This window comes from Leucoraja erinacea, chromosome 7, assembly GCF_028641065.1.
Source record: "Leucoraja erinacea ecotype New England chromosome 7, Leri_hhj_1, whole genome shotgun sequence".
Lineage (NCBI taxonomy): Eukaryota > Metazoa > Chordata > Chondrichthyes > Rajiformes > Rajidae > Leucoraja > Leucoraja erinaceus.
In genome coordinates, this window is record NC_073383.1 from 32,831,684 (window position 1) to 32,856,928 (window position 25,245).

Below are 25,245 nucleotides of genomic sequence, written 5' to 3' on the forward strand. Positions count from 1 at the left end.
GAAGCTTTTTTTTTCTTCTTTTGTTCAATGAACAAACTTTGTTCTTGGAATTTTAACTCAGCCTGCTGTGTCAAGAGTGTGTCGGCTGAATATAGAAACAGGAAAGTTGAGCTGTAGATTTATATCTCCAATATGGACTTTGTTCATATAACAAAGCACTCAGAAAGCCTCTCGAAATAATGGAGAAATATAAAATTGAACTTTGAGGGGGCTTGCACCTGCACTAAGAGATGTCAGCTTCAAATAAATAATAGGATTTAAAGTCTTACAAAAAAAGACAAAGAGCTGGGGTGAGTCAGCGGGTCAGGCAACATCTCTGGAGAACATGGATAGATGAAGTTTCGGATCGGGACCCTTCTTTAGACGGTCTGAAGAAGGATTCCGACCTGCAACATCACTTGTCTGTGTTCTCCAGATGTGTCTCCTGACCTGCTGAGTGACTTCAGCACTTTGTGTGGTTTTTGTTTGTAAACCATCATCTGCACTTCCTTGTTTCTGCATAAAATCTAATGCTAACTATATTTGCTTGTTCACCTAAGAATAAATTTGCTACATGCCCCATTTGATTTTCCTTCCCATACGTTCCCTCCCACATCAAACTAAATTCTCATAGAATCGAACAGCATGGAAACAGGCCCTTCAGCACATCTGGTCCAGTACAATTATTCATGTTATAGGAGCAACTTGGGCCATTCGGCCCTTCGTCTACTCTGCCATTCAATCATGGCTGATCTATCTTTCCCTCTCAACCCCATTCTCCTGCCTTCTCATAACCTCTGGCACCCCCTCTCTGTACTAATCAAGAATCTTTCAATCTCCACCTTAGAAATTACTTGGCCTCTACAGCTGTCTGTGCCAATGAATTCCACCCTCTGACTGAAGAGATTTCTCTTCATCTCCTTTCTAAAGGTATGTCCTTTTATTCTGAGGTGGTGCTTTCTGGTCCTAAATTCCACCACAAGTGAAAATATCCTCTCTTCATCCATCTAATCGCCAGTGAGTAAAGGCCCAGTGCCACTATGAGCAAAGCAAAGGACCTGTTGGTTGAATTCTTGCGCCCAAAGTATTAGAGTTCCAGAACCTCACGTTATAGTGTGAACAATTAACACTTTTCTTTTGTCCTGATCAAAACAATACAGGCTGAATGACGATTGCCCTTGACCAATCTCCACATTATTGTTTGGGAATGTCATTTCAAGTTGGCCTGAAGAAGTTGTGCGTTCTAAAAGCATGAGTGAAGTTGCATTTACGTTGTTGCTGTATAACACCACTGGCTTTCTACCTTAAATAATGTATGAATGAACACGCAACAGGAGTCACATTAGTCAAATGTTTATTGCGAAAATGCACTGGTCATTTAGTTTGTAGGGGGTTTGGTGCCAAATTTATGATTTTGTTTTTCAATGCAGGTACCTGTATTTACGTAATTGAATTGAATACGTAAAGAAATTGAATCTTAATAGTACAATTAAGAATAGTTTTGTTGCATTTACTAGAGAACCCTATCAAATATACTACATCTCTTGCAGCTCAGGCAGCAATGTGCCGTTCAAAGACTAGCGAGCACAGCTTTAAGGAGTGAGGGGCAAAGTTCAAAGGAGATGTGCAGGGTAAGTTTATTTTTACACTGAGGGTAGTGGGGATGGTGGTGGTGTTTAAAAAAAACTTTGGGATAGGCACCTGGATATGCAGGGAATATAGGGATATGGAGTATGTTCATGTTATGTTCATAATAGATGGTATCATGTTTAGCACAGACGTTGAGGGTTGTCTTTTCTTGTGCTGTACTGTTTTATGTATTCTATGGGGAGGAAGCAATATGAATCAATCCTGCCTGACATGTTGTTCTTCTGTCACTTCAGGTCCAGTGACACCCTTTCAAAGAAACATAGAAAATAGGTGCAGGAGTAGGCCATTTGGCTCTTCGAGCCTGCACCACCATTCAATATACTCATGGCTGATAATCCAGAATCAGTACCTGCTCCTGCTTTCTCCACATATCCCTTGATTCCTCTAAGAACTAAATCTAACTCTCCCTTGAATAACTCTTTCCTTGCTGGGGCCTCTGCCTGCCACTCTCCCGACCTGAAAAGTCAACTATCCATCTTCTCCAGAGATGCTGCCTGTCCCGATGAGTTACTCCAGCACTTTGTCTTTTTTGTTGTAAACCAGCATCTGCAGTTCCTTGTTTTTTACTCTGCAGATACTGATGAGCTGCTCCAGACCTCCCACCAATCAGTCTGGAGAAGTGTCCCAACCCGAAACGTCGTTTGTCTATTCTCTCCACAAATGCTGCCTGACCCGCTGAGTTGGGTTTAGTTACCTGTACACTAGTTCTATCCCACACACTAGGGACAATTTAAAGTGGGCCAATTAACCTTCAACCCTGTACAACTTTGGGAAACTGGAGGACATGGAGAAAACCCACACGGTCACAGGGAGAACGTGCAAACTCCGACACTACCTGGGTCTCTGGCGCTGTAAGGCAGCAACTCTACCGCTGTGCTGCCCTCCAGCACTCTGTGTTTTGCTCAAGACTCCGGCATCTGCAGTTCCCTGCATCTCCTTTTCATTGGTCTGTTTCACCAGTGAATTTCCAGCATTTGTGGCTTGCATTGTAGTTTAACATTGTAGTGTAAAATTAGGGAACAGATTTCCGTCAATGGGAATGAATTGTGCCTGTCATATGCTTTGACGTTTTATGTTTCAGATTTGAAGCATTCATCGCTTCATGAACATTTCTGTGGACTCCGCGTCTCTGGCAGCTGGATTTTTGTCTAAGTCTTAAGGCTGGGATTTTGGAGTGAATTTTAAAGTGGAATGATGAGTGCGATTCGAAAGCTTTTACGACGGCGCTCCTTGTACTGGAAGGTGGTTCTTGCAGCCCTGGTGTTCATCACATTTTTATTTTTGATGCAAAGGGAGATGGTGGGCACGGCGACCCAGGAGCCGTGGCTGAGGGAGATGGTGGTGAGAAAAGACAAGGTGCTGGACATCATGATGGGGGCAGTCAATAACATCAAGGAGGCAATCCCGCGAATGCAGATCGGAGCGCCGGTCAGGGAGCAGATGCCCACCCACCTGGGCAAACTCTGCTTGCCCGGCCACTTCACAGTGGCAGAACTGAAGCCGTTCATGGAACGGCCGCACCAGGACCCGAACGAGCCGGGAGCCGGCGGCAACCCCTACCTCACTGACAACCTGACTCCAGAGGAGCAGAAGGAAAAGGATCGAGGAGACACCAAACACTGCTTCAACCAGTTTGCAAGTGACCGCATCTCCCTACACCGAGACCTTGGACCCGACACCCGGCCACCTGAGTACGATTACTTTGTCCATTGTGTTTTGCTTTCCTTTACTCAGTCTAGTGAAGTCTCCACTTTTCCAATATTCAAAAATAACTCTCTTAAAGGCCTGTCCCACTATGGCGACCTAATTTGCGAGTTTAGAAATAGTTTGCGCTCACCACAAACTAGCAGCATGGTCGACACTTCATGCTCGAGAGAAGTTCCCGCATACTTGCGGCCTCATCATGCTGAAAAATTTTCCGCGAGTAAAGATTGGTCGGCAGCTTGATTGAATAATTCAGCATGGGAATAGGCCCTTCAGCCCACTAAGTCCACACCGACCATCGGTCACATGTTCACACTTGTTCTATGCTGTCCCATGTTCTCATCCCTACACGGAGGGGAGAATTTACAGAGGTTAATCAATCTGCCTGACCCGCTGTTACTCCTGGACTTTGTGTCTATCACATGGAACTAGCTTAAATGGTCCATCTTGGTCAGCATTGGCGAGTTGGGCTGAAGGGCCCGCTTTCTGTGCTGCATCACTCTAATTTAGTTTTTTTATCGTGTGTACCAAGGTGCAGTGAAAAGCTTTTGTGTGCTATCCAGTTAGCAGAAAAACTATACACAATTACAATCAAGCTGTCCAAAGTGTACAGATGCATGATAAAGGGAATAACAATAGACAATAGACAATCGGTGCAGGAGTAGGCCATTTGGCTGATCATCCCCAATCAGTACCCCGTTCCTGCCTTCTCCCCATATCCCCTGACTCCGCTATTTTTAAGAGCCCTATCTAACTCTCTCTTGAAAGCATCCAGAGAACCTGCCTCCTCTGAGGCAGAGAATTCCAAGACTCACCACTCTCTGTGAGAAAAAGTGTTTCCTCGTCTCCGTTCTAAATGGCTTACTCCTTATTCTTAAACTGTGGCCCCTGGTTCTGGACACCCCCAACATCGGGAACGCGTTTCCTGCCTCTAGGTAACAATCTTATATGTTTCAATGAGATCCGCTCTCATCCTTCTAAACTCCAGAGTGTACAAACCCAGCTGCTCCATTCTCTCAGCATATGACAGTCCCGCCATCCCAGGAATTAACCTTGTAAACCAACGCTGCACTCCCTCAATAGCAAGAATGTCCTTCCTCAAATTAGGGGACCAAAACTGCACACAATACTCCAGGTGTGGTCTCACTAGGGCTCGGTACAACTGCAGAAGGACCTCTTTGCTCCTATATTCGATTTCTCTTGTTGTAAAGGCCAACATGCCATTCGCTTTCTTCATTGCCTGCTGTACCTGCATGCTTACTTTTATTGACTGATTAATATGGACCTCCAGATCCCGTTGTACTTCCCCTTTTCCCAACCTGACGCCATTTAGATACGCCATAACATTTAGTGCAAGATAAATTCCGATTACAGATAGTCCGAGGATCTCCAATGAGTTAGACTAGTAGTTCTGAACTGCTCTCTATTTGTTGATAGGATGGAATATCTATGCGTCTATCAAAAAGCCTCCTAAACACCACTATTGTATCTGCTTCCACCCTCACCCCTAGTAGCGCATTCCTGGCACCCACCGCACTCTGTGTAGAATTAAAAAAATTGCTTAGTGCATCTTTAACAAACATTGGTGGCACAATAGCGCATTGGTAGAGTTGCTGCCTTACAGCTCCAGTCCCGGGTTTGATTCTGACCACAAGTGTTGTCTGTATGGAGTTTGTATGCTCTCCCTGTGACCGTGTGGGTTTTCTCCAGGTGCTCTGGTTTCCTCCCACACTCCAAAGATGTTTTGTAGGTTAATTGTCAAATTGTCCCCGGTGTGTAGGATAATGCTCGTGATCTCTGGTTGGCGCAGACTTGGTGGGCTGAAGGGCCAGTTTTCATGTTGGTATCTTTAAAGTCTCTAAAGTTTGAACATACCAGTTTTTCATCTCGGTAAGATCCGTTCTGGGTGTGTTTTATTTCTTCCCCAGATGCATTGAGCAGAAGTTCACACGATGCCCATCCTTGCCCACCACGAGTGTCATTATCGTGTTCCACAACGAGGCTTGGTCGACCCTACTGCGAACAGTCTTTAGTGTCATGCACACATCGCCCGCTCAGTTTCTAAAGGAGGTAATACTGGTCGATGATGCAAGCACAGACGGTGAGTCCGAGTTTTATTACCAATTATTTCAACTTTAGTGATACACTGTGGTGAGTGCCAGAGGTCGGTCGAGAACAAAGAGAGATCTGGCGTGATGTGGTCTTTGAGAACAGAAGGACTGTTAGGGACTATAATGAACACATTTGTAGCTTTGTCAACGCCCTATTCGTGGTGACTCCTTGCATATTTTGCATTTGCAAAACAAAGACTTTCTCTGTGACATGTCAGTATTAATCAATACAGTGTAGAAACACCGTGTCCACGTCAACCAGCAACTCCCGTATCCTGCACACGGGGTACAATTTTACCGAAGCCCATTATAACTATGATTCTGTCACTATTCTGATTACAATGAGCAATTAAATCAATGAACAATATCATAATGAATAATATCTTGGAAATATATTGATTTAAATTAATTTGATTGTACTTGGGTTGAGAAAGGTACAACTTTGCAGATAGAATAAATGACTTTTACTGTCACTAATTCCTTAGCTTTTATTCCAGCGGATGCTCATTGAAATAGTTGCAGTTGAACTGTAAGTTAACAAAATATTTCTGTATGCAGATTACTTAAAAGAAGAATTGGATAACTATGTGAAGCCATTTCAAATTGTGAAAGTTGTTCGCCAATTGGAAAGGAAGGGGTTAATCACTGCAAGATTGCTGGGAGCCTCTGTGGCCGTGGGAGAGGTCCTGACCTTCTTGGATGCCCACTGTAAGTTTACCGGCTTTTGGAAGCTATTGAAAGGGCAGCCAAGTGGCACAGTAATAGAGTTGCTGCCTTGCAGCACCCAAGACGCGGGGTTGATCCTGACTACTGGTGCTTTCTGTACAGAGTTTGCACGTTCTCCCTGTGACCCCGTGGGGCTTCTTGGGATGCTCTGGTTTTCTCCCACATCCCAAAGATGTGTGTGTTTGTAGGTTAATTTCCTTCTGGAAATTGTCCTTAGTGTGTAGGATAGACCTAATGTGCGGGTGATCGTTGGTCGGCATAGACTTGGTGGGCCGAAGGACCTGTTTTCACGCTGTATCTCTCTTTGGTATAAATTAGCAATTACTAATTCCTTGTTTTTAGTTTATCTTAGCTTGGGTTAGTCTGGAGATACATAGCGGAGAAAGACCCTTCAGCCCATTGATAATATTCTATTTTTACCGAAGCCATTCAACCTACAAACCTGTATGTCTTGGGATAAGGGAGGAAACTGGAGCACCCGGAGAAAACCTACGCGGTCCGTAATGACGACACCTGTAGTCAGGATTGAAGCCGGATCTCTGGTGCTGTAAGGCAGCAACACTACCGCTGCGCCAAGGTGCTGCCCCTTTTTCTATTCAAGATGTTTCTTCCCCCAGGTGAATGCTTCAATGGTTGGCTGGAGCCATTACTGAGCAGGATTGCTGAGAACCACACTGCTGTGGTAAGCCCTGATATCACCAGCATTGATATGAAGACTTTTGCGATATCAAAACCCAATCCATATGGAAGCCATCACGTCAGGGGTAACTTTGATTGGAGTTTGTCCTTCGGCTGGGAAAGCCTTCCTGACCACGAGATAAAACGGAGAAGAGATGAAACATATCCAATAAAGTAAGTTTACATTTTCCAAAATTTTCCATTTTCCAGATGGCACCTAAGCAAGGCAGCAGCCTGTGTGCTAGTCACAGAAGTAGATCTGCTATCACCCATTACAATCGCTCCACTCTTCTACACCTCTACTCCAGCATTTCTTACTTTATTCACATGATTCCCTTTAATCGGTGTGAAGAAAGGTCTTGATCTATCCATGTTCTCCAGAGATGCTGCCTGATCCGCTGAGTTACTCCAGCATTTTGTGTCTTTATTTTATTAACCAGCATCTGCAGATCCGTGTTTCTGAAGTTGTGGAATTCTAGATTGACTCCAGAAGGCTGCCCGTCCTGCTTAGTTATTCCAACAGATTGGTGCCTTTTTTCAATCTTAATTTATTCTAGGAGCACAGTGCAATAATTACATGACAAACAATTTCTGAAATAAAGGAGGTTATGGATATGTCCATGCAGGTAGAATCCTAATTTTGAACGTTGTTTAGTTTAGTTTATTATTGTCACGTGTACTGAGGTGCAGTGAGACGCTTTTTGTTGCAGAAAGACTACATGATTACAATCGAGTCATCCACAGTGTACAGATACTGGGTAAAGGGAGTAACGTTTAGTGCATGGTAAAGTCCAGTAAAGTCCGATCTAATATAGACTGAGGGTTTTTGTTACTACTTTATCAATTTATTTAGACCAATACCACTGGTTACAGCCAGATGGAAATGGGTCTTCATTGTCTTTCTCATATTTTATCTTCTCAATTTACTTTTCAATGGTTTAGTGGTTTCCTTATTCAGGTCTCCAGGGCCTAGAAACAGAAAAAAATAGGTGCAGAAGTAGGTGATTCGGCCCTTTGAGCCAGCCAAATAATTTGATCATGGCTGATCGTCTAAAATCAGTACCTTGTTCCTGTTTTTTCCAATATCCCTTGATTCCTTTCGCCCTAAGAGCTAAATCTAAATCTCTCTTGAAAACATTTAGTGAATTGGCTCCACTGCCTTCTGCGGCAGAGAATTTCACAGATTCACAACTCTCTGGGTGAAGAAATGTTTCCTCATCTCAATCCTAAATGGTTTACCCATTATTCTTAAACTGTGACCCTTGGTTCTGGACTCCCCCCAACATTGGGAACATTTTTCCTGCATCTAGCCTGTCAAATCCTTTAAGAATGTTATATGTTTCTATAAGATACCCTCTCATCCTTCTATATTCCAGTGAATACAAGCCCAGTCGACCCATTCTTTCATCATATGTCAGTCCCGCCATCCTGGGAATTAACCTGGTGAAACTATGCTGCACTCCCTCAATAGCAATAATGTCCACCCTCAAATTAGGAGACCAGAATTGCACACAATACTCCAGGAGCGGTCTCACCAGGGCCCTGTACAACTGCAGAAGGACTTCTTTGCTCCTAAACTCAAATCCCCTCGCTATGAAGTCCAACAAGCCATTAGCTTTCTTCACTGCCCGCTGTATCTGCATGCTAACTTTCAGTGACTGATGTACAAAGGCACCCAGGTCTCATTGCACCTCCCCTTCTCCTAATCTGACACCATTCAGATTATAATCTGCCTTCGTGTTCTTGCCACAAAAGTGGATAGTCTCATATTTATCCACATTGTACTGCATCTGCCATGCATCTGCCCACTTACCCAACCTACTCAAGTCATCCTGCAGCCTCATAGATAACATCCTCATCGCAGCTCACACTGCCATCCAACTTTGCATCATCCGCAAACTTGGAGATGTCATATTTAATTCCCTCGTCTAAATCGTTAATATATATTGTAAACAGCTGGGGTCCCAGCACCGAGCCTTGTGGCACCCCACTAGTCACTGCCTGCCATTCTGAAAAGGACACGTTAATTCCTACTCTTTGTTTCCCGTCTGCCAACCAGTTCTCTATCCATGTCAATACCATACCCCCAATACCATGTGCTCTAACTTTGCACACTAATCTCTTATGTGGGACCTTGCCAAGCATCTTCCCCATTACCGATGTATGGTTAACTGGTCTATAATTCCCCGTTTTCTCTCTCCCTCCTTTCTTAAATAGTGGAGTTACATTGGCTACCCTCCAGTCCACAGGAACTGATCCAGAGTTGAGAGAACATTTGAAAATGATCACCAATGCTTCCACGATTTGTAGGCCCATGTCCTTGAGTACTCTTGATGCAGACCATCGGACCCTGGGGATTTCTTTGCTTTCAGTCCCAACAGTTTACCTAACACCATTTTCTGACTAATGTGGATTCCAGTTCATCCCTCCTACTAGATCCTCGGTCCCCTAATATTTCTGGAAGATTGTTTGTGTCTTCCTTAGTGAAGACAGAACCAAAGTACTCGTTTAACTATTCTGCCATTTCCTTGTTTCCCATTATAAATTTGCCTGTCTCTAATTGTAAGGGACCTACATTTGATTTCACTAATCTTTTCCTTTTTTACATATCTAAAGAAGCTTCTATAGTCTGTTTTTATATTCCCCGCAAGCTTTCTTTCATGCTCTTCCCCCCCCCCCCCCTCTTAATTAACCCCTTTGTCCTCCTCTGTTGACTTCTAAATTTCTCCCAGTCCTCCGGTTTGCTGCTCTCTCTGGCCAATTTATATGCCTTATCGTATCCTTGATTTCCCTCGTTATCCACGGTTGAGCCGTCTTCCCCGCTTTATTTTTTCGCCAGACGGATGAACAATTTTTGGAGTTCATCCATGCGGTCTTTAAATCTTTGCCATTGCATCTCCACCGTCAACCCTTTAAGTATAATTTACTAGCCTATCCGAGCAAATTCCCATCTCATACCTTCAAAGTCTCCTGAGCTATAGGGTAAGGTTGGGCAGGCTAGGACTTCATTCCTTGGAGTGCTAGAAGCTGAGGGGTAATCTTATAGATGTTTATATAAAATCACGAGGGAAATAGATAACGTAAATGTACAGAATCTTTTGCCCAGAGTAGGGGAATTGTGAACCAGAGGATATACGTTTAAGGTGGGAAAGATCTAATAAGAATCTGAGGGGCAATTTTTTTTACACAAAGGGTGCTGGGTGTATGGAACTACCTGCCGGAGGATGTAGTTGAGGCAGGTACTTTAACCATGTTTAAAAAAACTATTTAGATGGGTACAAGGATAGGATAGGTTTAGAGGGGTATGGTCCAATGCAGGCAGGTGGGACCAGTGTGGATGGGGCATGTTGGTCAGTATGGGCAAGTTGGGCCGAAGGGCCTTGTTTCCATGCTCTGTGTATCAAGGTACAGTGAAATACTTTTTTTGCGTACAGCACAGCAAGACTATCATTATGCATAAGTACAATTCCTTGGTTAATAAAGATCAGCTCACTGAATTGGGCTTGAACATGTTCCAATCCACTGGGTCAAGGCCATCCTGAGTTAGACCCTTGGCCTCCTTAGGCCACTGCTGTATCACTCTTTTTGTGATACGTGAAACATACAATATCGTAGGATCACTGAATTCTTAACGATTTGCCGGGTTGAGTAGTAACATTTAAACCGTTTTACTCACAATGGTTATACGGCCGACATCAATCCAATCCAACTTTATTTGTTAAGCACTTTAAGACAACCAATGTTGATCAAAGTGCTGTACAGAAGAATAAAGAAGACATCATAAACAGACAACATAACAGAACATAACAGCTCACATAAAGCGCAAAAATTACATATGAAATACAACAATAAATTAAAAGACATAAAACATGAGTAAAAATAATAACCATGCAATAAAGCAATCAAAATAAGAAATTAAATCAAGTAAATAAAGTCAACATCTTACTGGGTATCAAAGGCCATGGAGAAGAGATGGGTTTTAAGAAATGATTTAAAAACAGACAGAGAAGAGGCCTGTTTAATGTGGAGAGGCAGATCGTTCCATAATTTGGGTGCCGACACAGCAAAGGCACGGTCCCCTCTGAGCTTCCGCTTAGTCATCAGAGCAAAACAGTAAAATACCTGCAGATCCGAACTGAAAACTGAGCATATCATAACTAACAAAACGAAGACACTATCAGTTACAACTAAAGGACTAAAGACTGAATATCACTAGCAGGCAAACGACACAGGACATTCAACTAACACTTTCACACAGAGCACACTGCTGAACAACAGGCTTCCTTATCTACATAGGGTGATTAGGTCATACCAAGCACCCTTGCAGTTGCAACCTTGAGCTCACAGCTGTTCATTGTCACTGTGTTTAGCAGACCTGTTCCCCAGAAGTTAACGGCCTTATTTTATTAACCCAGCCCCATCAATTCTTCGCACTGATATTGTTACTTTCTCTCGCTCCACAGATCGCCAACATTTGCTGGTGGGCTGTTTGCCATCTCCAAGAAATACTTTGAATATCTAGGCACCTACGATGACCAGATGGAAATATGGGGTGGTGAGAACATAGAAATGTCTTTCAGGGTAAGTGATTGGTTTATGTTTGTTAATTGGTTATGCATATGACACCCAAGTTGGAGTATTTCGAAGCCTCGTAAGGCCATTCCATTTAAATAGCTGCTGTATTATGTACTTTCTGTAAATCTGGGAACATGGACGTTTAAAATCAGGCATTTTATATGGATGATTGGAAAGAGTTTCTGTCACTTCACTGTTTAATCTTGTTCAATATTGTGTCTCTTCTACGTTTATGACGTGGTGTTTTCCATACTCACCCACTCTGCTTGGTCAGTCAAAGGTTAACTAGTCGAGAACTATCATTAACTAATCGAGAACATCCAACTAAGCTTTATACAAAAGTAATTGAAGGGAACTGCAGATGCTGGTTTATGCCAAAGGTAGACATAAAATACTTGAGTAACTCAACGGGTCAGGCAGCATCTCTAGGAAACATGGATAGGTGACTCTTCAGGTCTGAAGGGTCCCGACCCAAAACGTCACCAATACATGTTCTCCAGAGGTACTTCCTGACCCGCTGAGTTACTCCAGCACTTTTTGTATAGCTGAAGATTCCAGTATCTGCTGTTCCTTGCGTCTTCATTAATGTACATTTATGGGCCCAAAGTAATCCACACACAATCTTTCAATCATCCTGACCTGCTGAGTTACTCCAGCACTTTGTGTCTATCTTTTATCTAATATATAATAATTTTGTAGTGGCGCAGTGGTAAAGTTGTTGCCCTATATCACCAGAGACCCAGGTGCAATCCTCACTAGAGGTGCTATCTGTATGAGATTGCATGTTCTCCCTGTGACCGCGTGAGCACGTACAGGTTTATAGATTAATTGGTTTTGGTAAAATTGTAAATTGTCCCTAGTGTGTAGGAAAGTGCTAATGTACGGGTTGATCACTGGTTGGCTCAGACTTGGTGGGCCGAAGGGCCTGTTTCCGCGCTGTATCTCTGAAGTCTAAAGATGTGGGTGCCTATCAATTTCTGTTTCAATAACAGGTCTGGCTGTGTGGCGGGCAGTTAGAGATACTGCCGTGTGCTGTCGTGGGTCATGTCTTTCGCTCAAAAAGCCCCCACTCCTTCCCCAAAGGTAATCAAGTGATTGCCCGCAACCTGGTGCGACTGGCAGAGGTGTGGATGGGGGAGTACAAGCAGATCTTTTACAGACGCAACCGTGAGGCACTGCATATATTTCAAGCGGTAGGTGCGATTGAGAGCTTTGTAAGCGCGACGGGGGAGGGGGTGGCAGTGGGACAAAGTCTGGTTGGTGAGAAGATGATACAGGTAGGGGGGGGGAGAGGAGTTGGTGATGAGAAGGATTGTAAAATGTGAAGCCAGAGGGGGGATTGATAGTTGGAGTCATACAGCATGGAAACAGGCCCTTCAGCCTAATTTACCCACAACAAGCAACATGCCCCATCTACACTAGCCCCACCTACCTGCATTTGAAACATCATCTGCCCATGTTCTCCAGAGTTGCTGCCTGCTAAGTTACTACAACACTTTGTTGGGTTTGTTTGCTTAACGTTCATGCCGCTGGCTTGTAAGCTATCCAAGCGGAATGTGAGGTGCTGTTCCTCCAGTTTGCATGTGGCCTCGTTCTGGCAATGGAGGAGGCCCAGGACAGAAAGGTCAGTGTGGGAATGAGAAGGGGAGTTACAATGGTTGGCAATTGGGAGATCCAGCAGGCCATGTGTAAGTGTCCAGTGAAACTGTCACCGAGTCTATGTTGGTTGTGGGTTAGCAAGTGGGGGAGGTGTGAAGTGAGCTAGTTAGAGGTTTCCTAAAATTGGAGAATTCAATGTTCATACCGCTGGGTTATAAGCTACTCAAGAGGAATATGAGGTGCTGTTCTCCCAGTTGGTGTGTAGCCTCACCCTGGCAATGGAGGAGGGCCAAGGCGGGAAGATTGGTATGGCGATACGAGTAAAAATGGTCATAGTATCTAATTATTTTTAAACAGAATTCTTACGGAGACATTACCAAAAGGTTGGAGGTGAAGCAACGTTTGCAATGTAAGAACTTCACTTGGTATCTCACGAATGTTTATCCAGAGGTATTTACCCCTGAGTTATATCCTCAACACTTCGGTGCAGTAAGTACTTTTTTCTATGCTAAGTGTAAGACAAGACACGGGTGTTTAGCATTTGTTTGAGTGTTGAATCAATCCTCTATAATTTGTTTTACTGAGTAGATATTTACATAGCTGCTCAGTAGTGCATACTGGTAAGCATGGGTGGTGAGACCATATATTGAGGGGGTGATTCTGGGACGCCACAACTAATTGTTGAGCCTTCCCGAGGTGTCATGGGTGTAACTCACGGAAACTCCAGTGAATGAAACTGCCGGTTTGATAACCACAATGATATACTGGCACCTACATGCCTAGTTTTTGCTGTCCCATGGTTTAAGTGTATAAAGGCATTTTAGATTCTCATGGGCATTGGGATTGGGTTTCATGGTTAAACATTTGGTTTGTGTGTTTGTCAACATGGAGAGCGCTTATTACTGAATATGGAGTTAGTTTTTGTCCCATTGCATAACTGTGTCTAAGCAGTTTCGATACTACTTTGGGCGTTGGGTTTGGTTTTCTTGGTTGAGAACTTATTCTGGTGTTATAGCATGTCATTTGTGTTGTAATAGTAATTCTAAACATACAGCAAATAAATGTTCCATTCCACAACAATTATCACTCTGGCCAGTTTGTTTGCAGTTTGGACACCTGAGAATTGGAATTTCTTTAAATCATTGCACAGTATTGCAGTGGTAGTTACTACCTCACAGTGCCAGACACCCTGGTTCGATCCTGACCTCGAGTGCTGTCTGTATGGAATTTGCACGTACTCCCTGGTGACCGCATAGGTTTTCTCTGGGTGCTTTAGTTTTCTCCTATATTCCAAAGACATGCAGGTTTGCAGGTTAATAGGCTTCTGTAAATTGTTCCTAGTGTGTAGCAGTATAGCCAACTAGTGTGAATGGGTTATCGCTGGTTGGCGTGTACTGGTGTGCCAAGGAGCCTGCTTCGACGCTGTATCTCTAAACAAAACCAAATATTTCCATCTTCCCAATTTGAAAACCTTTTACAGTACACTCATAATTGCATCCTAGCTTTATAGTTGCAATAATTTCAATTAAATGTCCAACTGAAATCTAAGATATTCTAAAATGGTTAATATTTATCCTTTTGAATTAAACGCCCTGTTCTATTAATCTAAAAATTATTTTACAAAATGTGTTCAGTCGATCAAAATGTAGCGCAGTTCCACACTGACTTCTTGTTTCCCACCTTCAATTTCAGATTAGAAATGTTGGTTCCGGGACTTGTCTTGACGTTGGGGAAAATAACGTGGGTGCAGAGCCCCTAATAATGTACACATGCCATGGTCTTGGTGGAAACCAGGTAAGAACATCATGCCCGTTTAATATAGAAACAAGGAACTGCAGATGCTGGTTTACAGAACAAGACACAAAGTGCTGGAGTAACTCCACATGGACAGGTGACGTTTTGGATTGGGACCCTTCTTGAAACTGATCACTAGGTGATGTTTCAAGACTGAATGATGAATATTTTGCTTCAGTTTGAAGAAAGGTCCTGACTCAAACCGTTGCCTGTCCGTTCCCTCCATAGATGCTGCCTGACCCATTGAGTTCTTCCAGCACTTTGTGTTTTTGCTTGCATTGATTCAGTGATGGGTAGCTTTGGAAAAACCACATTTGGATAATCTCCAGAATATCAGGTTAATAATAATTTGGCAGCCAAATTGCAAATTTGTTTCAGATTTGTTTCAGATTACTTTTCAAATGATCTCAAGGTACACTCCCAGTTGGAAATGTGCTGAGACAAGTTGAGCTGTGACTACATCTATTCCCAATGCTCAAAATTACTCACATTTTAAATAATAATACTAATTTTGGTAATGCATTTGAGACTGGGAATAAAACTGCAAGACATCTTTAGAAGCACAGCATGGAAACAAGCCCTCATCCTAACACATCCACGCTAACCAGCATGCTCCGTCTACACTAGTCCCACCTGCCTGCATTTGGCCCATATCCCTCTCAACCTCTCCTATCCATGTCCAAGTTTCTTTTAAATCTTATTTTTATACTTGCCTCAATCATGCTGGGCTTGTTGTTCAGATATTTTTGCGATTTCGATTTGAAACCTTTTTCTCAAGCTTTTTCCTTTCTGCAAAAGAAGTAAGGCAGTTGGGCAGGAAAAGTGTGAAAGAGTGTAATGCAGCGTTATTAGATCATGAGCCTTTAGAGGAAAGACAAATTCTTAGAAACCAAAACGTGAAGGAGATGGTGATCCAGAGATTTAATTTAAGTCTTTGTTTTTAGAGCTACAGTGTTGAAACAGGCCCCTTGGCTGTTAAAGAAAACACCTAACAAAGATCAGGCAAGACAATCAAGATTTATTTAAAAGTTTTAAATACAGTGATCGCTGGGAGCAATCTAGCAGATTGCTCACTGAACAAAGAGTCATATGTTCCTTATATACAGAATCTCCCTATGATGTGTTGTTTACCGTTGCAACACTTAAGCATTATTTCTTCTTCAGAATGGTCTTATTATTAAATTATAAATCACGCACCTCCCAAAGACACAGATGAACAGAAACGTAGCTCAATCCCACCCCACAGCAGATAAACACGTCCTCTTACCCTTTCGATTTCATTTTATTATTTTGTGATTGCCATTTGACCTTTCACAGCCCACAGAGTCTGCGCCAACCAACCATTATCCTGTCCTACCCTGTACACTAGGGGCAATTCACAGAGATGCAAATAAACTGCAAACCTGCACATCTTCACGATGTGGGAGGAAGCCGGAGCACCCGGAGACAACCCACGCAGTCACAGGGAGAATACAAACTCCTCACAGACAGCACCAGTAGTCAGAATTGGACCCAGGTCTCAGGCACAGTAAGGCAGCATCTCTACCACTGCGTCACCGTGCTGCCCTATAATGCAGAGCAAAGATGATCATCATCTTCTATTTTGCTCCTGAGCAAAATGTATCCCATCAACCGAGCTCCCCCATTAATCACATCCATGTTGGTGATTCCTATGCCAATTATCAAGCTTGATTTCCAAGAACAGCACAGTGGGTAGACCCGCTGCCTCACAGAGCCAGAGACACGGGTTCGATCCTGACTCGGGTGCTGCAAGATAGCTTAGCTTATCTTCAATTACTTAATGAATGTACACTCATTGACTTGTTATTCTTTTCAGTACTTTGAATATAGCTCATGGCATGAACTTCGTCATAATATCCGGAAGGAATTATGTGTTCATAACTTAGACAACATTGCTTATCTTAAGCAATGTACTTACAAAGGTGCAAACAGCGCTGCCTCAGAAGAGCAGATTTGGGAAAGCCAGGTAATCAACTCACACAGTAACTCAAACGTTCTGTACTTTTAAATGATGTTGAAGATTATTACGCAGCAAACCTATGATGAATCTGTGGAATTCATTGGCACAGATGGTGGTGGAGGCCGTCATTAGTTATCATTAAAGTGGAGATTGACAGACTCTTAATTAGTTAGGGTGTCACAGTTATGGGGAGAAGGCAGGGGAATGGGGTTGAGAGGGAAAGATAGATCACCCATGATTGAATGGCTGAGTAGACTTGATGGGCTGAATGGCCTACTTCTGCTCCTATAACATATGAACATGTCCAGGGTGTGGAGTCGATACCCAAAGCACCCGACTCCGACTCCTTGATTCCTTGTGTATCCAACTCTGACTCCGACTGCGGAGCCATAACCCCTGTTACTAACAGGCAGCATCTCTGGAGAGAAGGAAGAAGATAGATGGAGCCAAGTGTGGGAAGGGGAAGGTAAAGGTGGAGACAATGACTGGAGGGCAATGAGTGGGGACAGAAAAGCCGAAATCTGAGAATCTGATAAGGATAGTAATAAATGGGAACTATTGAGGGAGAGATGAAGGGTACATGGTGCCATATAGGGGAGGGGGCACAGTGAGTAAGAATGAGGGGTAGGCCATTTAGAACGGAGATGAGGAAAAACTTTTACACTCAAGAGTTGTGCATCTGTGGAATTCTCTGCCACAGAAGACATTGCAGGCCAATTCACTGGATGTAGTGAGTTAGATGTAGCTCTTCGGGCTAACGGAATTCAGGGATATGGGAAGAAAGCAGGAACAGGGTTCTGATGTTGGATGATCAGCTATGATCTTATTGAATGGCGGTACTGGCTCAAAGTGAGAATGCATACTCCTGCACCTATTTTCTATGTTTCTATGAGTGGAGATTGTCGGTAGGAGATGGATTAAAACTAGAGTTGGTGAGATAAGAACATTTGTCATGCAGATGAGGGGGGGTTTAATGGGAAAGGGAATAAAAATGAGAGGAGCAAGAGGAGAGAGGGGAACAAGCGGTGAGGTTTACCTTACTCAATGTTTGTACTATTGGGTAATAGATGACCTAATCTACTGTGTAAGTCAGAACCATGCAGCACAGGAACAGGCCATTCGGTGCAACTCATCCATACTGACCAAGATGTTCCATATCCTTCCCAAACCTTTCCTATCCATCTTTTGAAATGTCCCTTAAATGGTGTTATTGGGCTTGCCTCATTTACCTCAACATTCCCCTCCTACCTTAAACCTATGCCCTCTCCATCTCAATTCCCTCCACCAGGTATTATTCTTTCAGTTTGTGTTGAGCTTTACTCTGGTAGTGAAAAAGGCTGAAGCCGGACAAGTCAGTGTGGAAATGAGAATGGAAGTTGGAATAGCATGTAGCCAGGATCTCAGGATTGCTATTGTGGACAGAGCTCAGATGCTCTGCAAACCAGTCGCCTCTGCTGCATTTGGAATCTTTGAGGAGGCTACATCAACAGCATTGGATGCAGTGCTCAAGGGTGTAGGAGATGCACGTGAATCTTTACCTAACCTGGAAGAGCAGCTTTGGTCCCTGAAAGGTGATGAGGGAAGATATTTAGGAACAAGTATAGAAGCTGGGATGTAATGTTAAAATTGTACAAGGCATTGGTGAGACCAAATCTGGAGTATGGTGTACAATTTTGGCCGCCCAATTATAGGAAGGATGTCAACAAAATAGAGAGAGTACAGAGGAGATTTGCTAGAATGTTGCCTGGGTTTCAACAACTAAGTTACAGAGATAGGTTGAATAAGTTAGGTCTTTATTCTCTGGAGCGCAGAAGGTTAAGGGGGGACTTGATAGAGGTCTTTAAAATGATGAGAGGGATAGACAGAGTTGATGTGGACAAGCTTTTCCCTCAAACAAGAGGACATGACTTCAGAATTAAGGGACAGAAGTTTAGGGGTAATATGAGGGGGAACTTCTTTACTCAGAGAGTGGTAGCGGTGTGGAATGAGCTTCCAGTGGAAGTGGTGGAGGCAGGTTCATTGGTATCATTTAAAACTAAATTGGATAGACATATGGATGAGAAGGGAATGGAGGGTTATGGTATGAGTGCAGGCAGGTGGGACTAAGGGAAAAAAAAAAATTGTTTGGCACGGACTTGTAGGGCCGAGATGGCCTGTTTCCGTGCTGTAATTGTTATATGGTTATATGGTTATAAGTGTTGCCCTCCAGCAGAGAAAGTGCCAACAGGATGGTGAACAGGTTAAGCACCAACAGGATGGTGAACAGGTTAAGCAGTTATGGAAAGAGTAGTCACTGCAGAATGGTGGGCAGAAGTGTGTGGATGGTTGTGGGATTGTGTTGTAGTTGACAGAAGAGATAAAGGGTATGCTGAATGTGGAAGCTAGTGGAATGAAAGGCAAGGACTAGGGAAATTATGATTATATTTTTGACAAAGGACACGTGGCCATAGCAGTGAGTCTAAGAAAGAAAGTGGTCAACGAGCAGTAGAAAATATGGGTGGGGGGGATCCTGTCTGATCTGCCTAGTTACTCATCACTGCATGTCTTTTTCTTCAAAAAACATTCTGGTAAACCCCTTATGCACCTTCTCTGAAATTTCTACACCTTGCCTATATTGTGGCAACAATTGGACAGAATACCCCAAATGTTACAGAACCAAAACGTTTTGCACAGCTGCTACACAATTTGCTAACTTGTATACTCAATGCCCTGACCGATGAAGGCAAGCATGCCGTATTCTTTACCTCATTCATTACTAGCGTTGCTATTTTCATTGAACTATGGACATGCACCCAAAGATCCCTTTGTACATCAATGTCCCAAAGAGCCCAGCCATTTACTATATTCCTTGTATTTGATCTCCCAAAATGCAATATCCCACACTCTGCCATTTCTCCACCCATATCTGTAACTGATCTATATTCTGCTTTGTCCTTGCACCACCCCTCAATTCAAAATCCACCAATTTCATTTCATGTCAGTATTGCAGCTGAACAAAGAGGACTATTGAATCAGTCTGACGAAGGGTTTCGACCCTTCTTCAGAGAGGAGCTGGCCAAAAATTGACTGGAAAGGGACCCTAACAGGGATGATGGTGGAACAGCAATGGCAGGAATTTCTGGGAATAATTCAGAAGATGCAGTATCTTTTCATTCCAAAGAGGAAGTAAGATTCCAGGGGGAGAAAGAGGCGACCGTGGCTGACAAGAAATGTCAAGGACAGTATATAAAATTAAAAGAGAACATGGTAAAAATTAGTGGGAAGCCAGAGGTTTGGGAAGCTTCAGAGGTACAAAGGGACTTGGAAGTGCTGGTGCAGGATTCCCAAAATGTTAATCTGTAAGTCGAATCGATAGTGAAGAAAGAAAGCACAATACTGGCATTTATTTCGAAAGGCTTCTATCAAAACAGGGATGTAATGCTGAGGCTCTATAAGGCGCTGGTCAGGCCACATTTGGAATATTGTGAGCTGTTTTGGGCACCATATCTGAGGAAGGATGCTGGCTCTGGAGAGGGTCCAGAGGAGGTTTACATGAATGATCCCAGGAATGAGTAGGTTAACAAATGATAAGTGTTTGATGGCACTAGGCCTGTACTCACTGGAGTTTAGAAGAATGAGGGGGGGACCTCATTGAAACATATAGAATAGTGAAAGGCTTGGATAGAGTGGATGTGGAGAGAATGTTTCCATTAGTGAGAAAGTTTAGGGCTAGAGGTCATAGCCTCAGAATTAAAGGACATTATTTTAGGAAGGAGATGAGGAGGAATTTCTTAGGTCAGTGGGTGGTGAATCTGTGGAATTATTTGCCACAGGAGTCTGTGGATGCAAAGTCAGTGGATATATTTAAGGCAGAGATAGATTAATATGGGTGACAATAGACAATGGGTGACAGAGGTTATGGGGAGAAGGCAGGGGAAGAACCAAGAATGGGGTTCAGAGGGAGAGATATATCAGCCATGATTGAATGGCAGAGTTGACATGATGGGCCGAATGACTAAGTCGGTATTGGACCCAATTTACCAAGTCACTATGGATCCCATTTGAATTAATCGTCAGGACCAGCCTAAACAGGTCTTATCTCAATTTTTATTCCTGGGGTTGTCCTTTTCTGTCACCATGTTAACTCTAAATTATATTCTGCCAAGCCACCTTCCTTCAGATCCAACTGCAAATGTTCAGCATGATTTTTTTCCATTTGAACCAATTATATATTTATACTGCCACTTTGTATTTCACTTGGTATGCTTAAAGCTTGCGTACAACGCTCTTATTTGGCACCTTAAACGTCAACACGCCACATCATGTTATATCAGTCTGAAGAAGGGTTTTGACACGAAACGTTGCCTATTTCCTTCCCTCCATAGATGCTGCCTCACCCTCTGAGTTTCTCCAGCATTTTCGTCTACGCCACATCAAGTGCGCTCTTTAATCATCCATGACTTTGACTCCTTTAAAGTGGCGCAGCGCCAGAGGCACAGGTTCAATCCTAACGTCAGATGTGGTGTGGAGTTCGCACGTTCTACATGTGAATGTGTGGGTTTCCTCTGGCTCCACGCGTTTTCTCTCTCATCCAAAAGAGGTGTGGGTTTATAGGGTTCTAAATTGCCTCAAGCATGTAGGATGGACACATGGGATAACAGAATGGTGTGATTAAGTAATCAATGATTGGCATGGAATCAGTGGCACGATGTGCCCCTTTTGCATGTTGTATCTCTAAACTAATCCAAATTTATCCCAGATAAAATTAGCAGTAATTTGGATGATTACTAATAGCTTCCACAAAAAAGTTTAAAATGACTGGCCTGTTGTGGTTTGGTGCACAATGTACAAAATTCTGTACAAAGTTCCTAGAAACAACTATCACCATAGAGGTCAAGCACGATAACAATTAATCCACTCCTCGAGATAGAACAAAAGCAGGCAAACAGAATCCAGAACAAAAATGAAGAAACTGGAGTAGCCCCAGAGGTTGCATAGTACTCGGCAAAGCTTAGTCAAAGACCTCTTTTCACAGAACATAAAATAGTGCAGCAAAGGAAAAAAGCTCTTTAGCCCACAATGTCTATGTCAAACATGATGTCAAGTTAAACAAATTTCTGCCTGCATGTGATTCATATCCCTCCATCCCCTGCCTATCCATGTGTGTATCTGTAATTCTCAAATACCACCAAATGCCAGCCACCACTGGCAGTGCAAACTAGTACCCACTAAAAATTCATTGCCCCACTTGGCTCCTTCAAACTTTCCTGGTTTCATCTTACGCTTATGTATTTGACGCTTGTACCCTAGTAAAAGGGTTTGACTGTCTACCCTATCTACGTCTCTCAACGTTGTATACTTTGAGATCTCCCTTCAACATCTGATGCTCCAGAGAAAACAATCCAAGTTTGCCCGACCTCTCCTGATAGCTATTACCTTCTGTTCCAGGCAACAATCTGGTAAACCACTTCTGCACCCTCTCCAAAGCATCATACCCTTACTGTAATGGGTGATCAGAACTGCAGACAATACTTCAAATGTGGAGTAATTGAAGTCCTATAAATCTGCAATATGACTTCCCCACTCTTAAACTCAATGCCCTGACCAATGAAGGCAATTTGCCATATGCCTTCTTTACTAATCTACCTGCATTGCCACTTTCAAGAACCAAAGAACTTGGACCCCAAGATCCCTCCATACATCAGGGTTGTTGGGGATCTTGTCATTAAGTCATCCCCCTTACATTCCATCTCCCTACATTCAACACCTCACACTTGCTCAGATTATACTCTGCCATTTATCCACCAATTTCTGTAGCTGATCCATGTCCCACTGTATACTTAGATGGTCTACCCCACTTGATCAATTCATCAGCTTTGGTGCCGTCTGCAAACCTACTAACTAACCATCCACATTAATGTCCAAGTCCTTTGTATATTACAGAGGTCTCAGTGCAGATCCCTGTGGAACTCCACTGGTCTCAAAACCCCAGCCTGAATATTGTTCTTCAACCGCAACCTTTTATCTTCTATCAATAAGCCAGTTATGATTCCTTACAACCATGTCAGTATGTTATGCATCTTAATCTTCTGGATCAGTCTACCATGGGAAACCTTATCAAATGCCTTAATAAGATCCATGTAGACAACATCCATTACCGAACTCGCATTGATCACCTTCACCACTTAGTTTATTGTCATGTGTACCAAGGTACAGTGAAAAGCTTTTGTTGCGTGCTAACCAGTGTGCAGAAAGACAATACATGATTACAAATTGTAATTCTCTGCAATTTATGTTGAGGTCGGAGTTGGGAATTTTTTACTGACTCCGACTCCAGCAGCAGCAAAACCGCTCCGACTCAACGACTCCGACTCCACAACCCTGCTTATAGAAACATAGAAAATAGATGCAGGAGGAGGCCATTCAGCCCTTCGAGCCAGCACCGCCATTCATTGTGATCATGGCTGATCGTCCCCAATCAATAACCCATGCCTGCCTTCTCCCCATATCCCTTGACTCCACTAGCCCCTGGAGCTCTATCTAACTCTCTCTTATGTCCTAGATAAGTGTAAGTGTAGGCTATTTACATTTAAGGCTGGAATTAACATGAAACAATTGGATCTCGAAAGCAAGTTGTAAAAGGTGCAGAGAAAATATACGAGGATGTGGCCAGGACTTGGGGGGGGGGGGGGGGGGGGGGGGGGGGGGGGGGGGGGGGGGGGTCTGAGCTATCGGGAGAGATTGAGAAGGCTGTGACTCTATTCCTTGGAGTGCAGGAGGCTGAGGGGTGACCTTATAGAGGTGTATAAGATCATGATGGGAATAGATATGGTGAATGCAGTCTCTTGCCCAGAGGAGGGGGATCAAGAACCAAACATAGGTTTAAGGTGAGAGGGGAAAGATTTAGTAGGAACCTGAAGGGAACCCTTTTTACACAAAGGGTGACGCGTATGTGGAACGAGCTGCCGGAGGAGGTAGTTGAGGCAGGGACTATCACAATGTTTAAGAAACATCTGGATAGGTACATGCATAGGATAGGTTTGTAGGAATATGGTCCCAATGCAGGCAGGTGGGACTAGTAGTAGATCGGGCATGTTGGTTGGCGTGGCAAAGTTGGCCCGAAGGGGATGTTTCCACACTCAATGACTGAGAAGTTGAGGAATGGAAGTCTAAGCACGACTGGCATTCATCTATGGGATCAGTGTACAAGGGAGAGACCAGAGATCAAACTGGGAGCAACATTGACGGTGGTCCCAGTGCCATGACTCTTTGTGGAAATGCCAGGTGAAGATGCTGTGTATGACCATCCATGTGTTTATCTAAAAGCCTCTTAAATGGCACTACCACCTCCACCACCGCGCTTCTTCAATAGGAATGCCTATACTCGACTGAAATATCTTGTGAATTGTCTAATTCCGCATGAGTTAACAAAGTAAAATATTTCAATATTCATTCCTGATGGCACTATTAAAATCGCTAAGATGTACTTGCGTGGACATTGGTTCAGAATGTGTTGGGTTTCCAAAGACAGTTATCACGATTAATAATAAAATGATATTGCAGGTTTATCTTTCACGCGTTGTTTTGTGTTACAGGATAAGCATCTTGTAAATCGAGTTTCAAATAAGTGTTTAACGGCAAGAGGTAAACACCCCAACTTGGTTCCATGCGATCCTTCCGATCAACACCAACAGTGGATCTTTAGCTAACAGGCAACGTCGGCCCTGAAGCAATGAAGCTCAAGTCCAAATTATTGCATCAGGAAATTTTTTGCACAGTCTTGAAAGGCCAAAAACATGCAAGTTTATGCAATGGAAATATTTTTGAGACATTTTTAAAGTTTGTAATAAAGCAAATTGCACTTGAATGTGTTAGACGGTGTTAAGGTAACCTTCCGATATCTTACAGCAATGGACGTTTGTTTAATCAATTTATATTTTGTATTATTCCAATACTCAACGATGAATTTGGAGTACGTGAGATTTTATTTTATAGAGTTGGTGATTGTGTATGCTGGTAACATTTTAACGGGTGAATGATCAGCAGAATAAATTCTGCTTATTTTTGAAGAATAATTTACTTGAGGATTTTACTGTGGTATATATTTTGGGGAGTGATTTCGGCATGTATTGGGAAGATTGTTTTTCCTTTCATTAAAATTGCAAAGAGCTGTATTTATAAAAAGAAAGTACAGAAAGAGGATTGTGAGGTATCTCACTTTCTTAGACCATCCATTTTTTCATCTTTATTGCTGTGACGACATTTCTTTAATATGTGCCAAGGGTTGGTTTATTGCTGCTATCTCATCTTGAAGTTTGACAATTTTTGAGATTGAAATGTGTTTATATGTCAGGAAATTTGGTTCTAAGGATCTTTTGTGCAGGGGTAATCAAATTAATTTCATGTAATGTCAAGTCATATTTATAATATTTTTCCAAACTCTGCTCCAATAAAAATTGGTAATTGTCA

At 43.0% G+C, this 25,245-nt stretch overlaps 1 protein-coding gene across 5 annotated transcripts in view; it reads left to right on the forward strand.

Annotated features, from left to right (window-relative positions):
* LOC129698844 (polypeptide N-acetylgalactosaminyltransferase 3-like) overlaps positions 1-25,245 on the forward strand; it is a 28,105-nt gene extending 2,860 nt beyond the window's left edge. For 2 of the 5 annotated variants that reach the window (XM_055638166.1, XM_055638165.1), the window contains 11 exons: positions 1,530-1,610; positions 2,711-3,320; positions 5,262-5,434; positions 6,003-6,152; positions 6,788-7,022; positions 11,312-11,429; positions 12,416-12,616; positions 13,380-13,511; positions 14,715-14,816; positions 16,654-16,803; positions 24,372-25,245. In XM_055638166.1, coding sequence (XP_055494141.1) covers positions 2,821-3,320; positions 5,262-5,434; positions 6,003-6,152; positions 6,788-7,022; positions 11,312-11,429; positions 12,416-12,616; positions 13,380-13,511; positions 14,715-14,816; positions 16,654-16,803; positions 24,372-24,485 — 1,875 coding nt within the window. In that variant the 5' untranslated portion in view covers positions 1,530-1,610; positions 2,711-2,820 and the 3' untranslated portion in view covers positions 24,486-25,245. Of the gene's footprint in view, positions 1-826; positions 910-1,529; positions 1,611-2,710; positions 3,321-5,261; positions 5,435-6,002; positions 6,153-6,787; positions 7,023-11,311; positions 11,430-12,415; positions 12,617-13,379; positions 13,512-14,714; positions 14,817-16,653; positions 16,804-24,371 lie in introns of all 5 variants that reach the window. The other 3 variants (XM_055638167.1, XM_055638169.1, XM_055638168.1) reach the window with 3 other exon arrangements.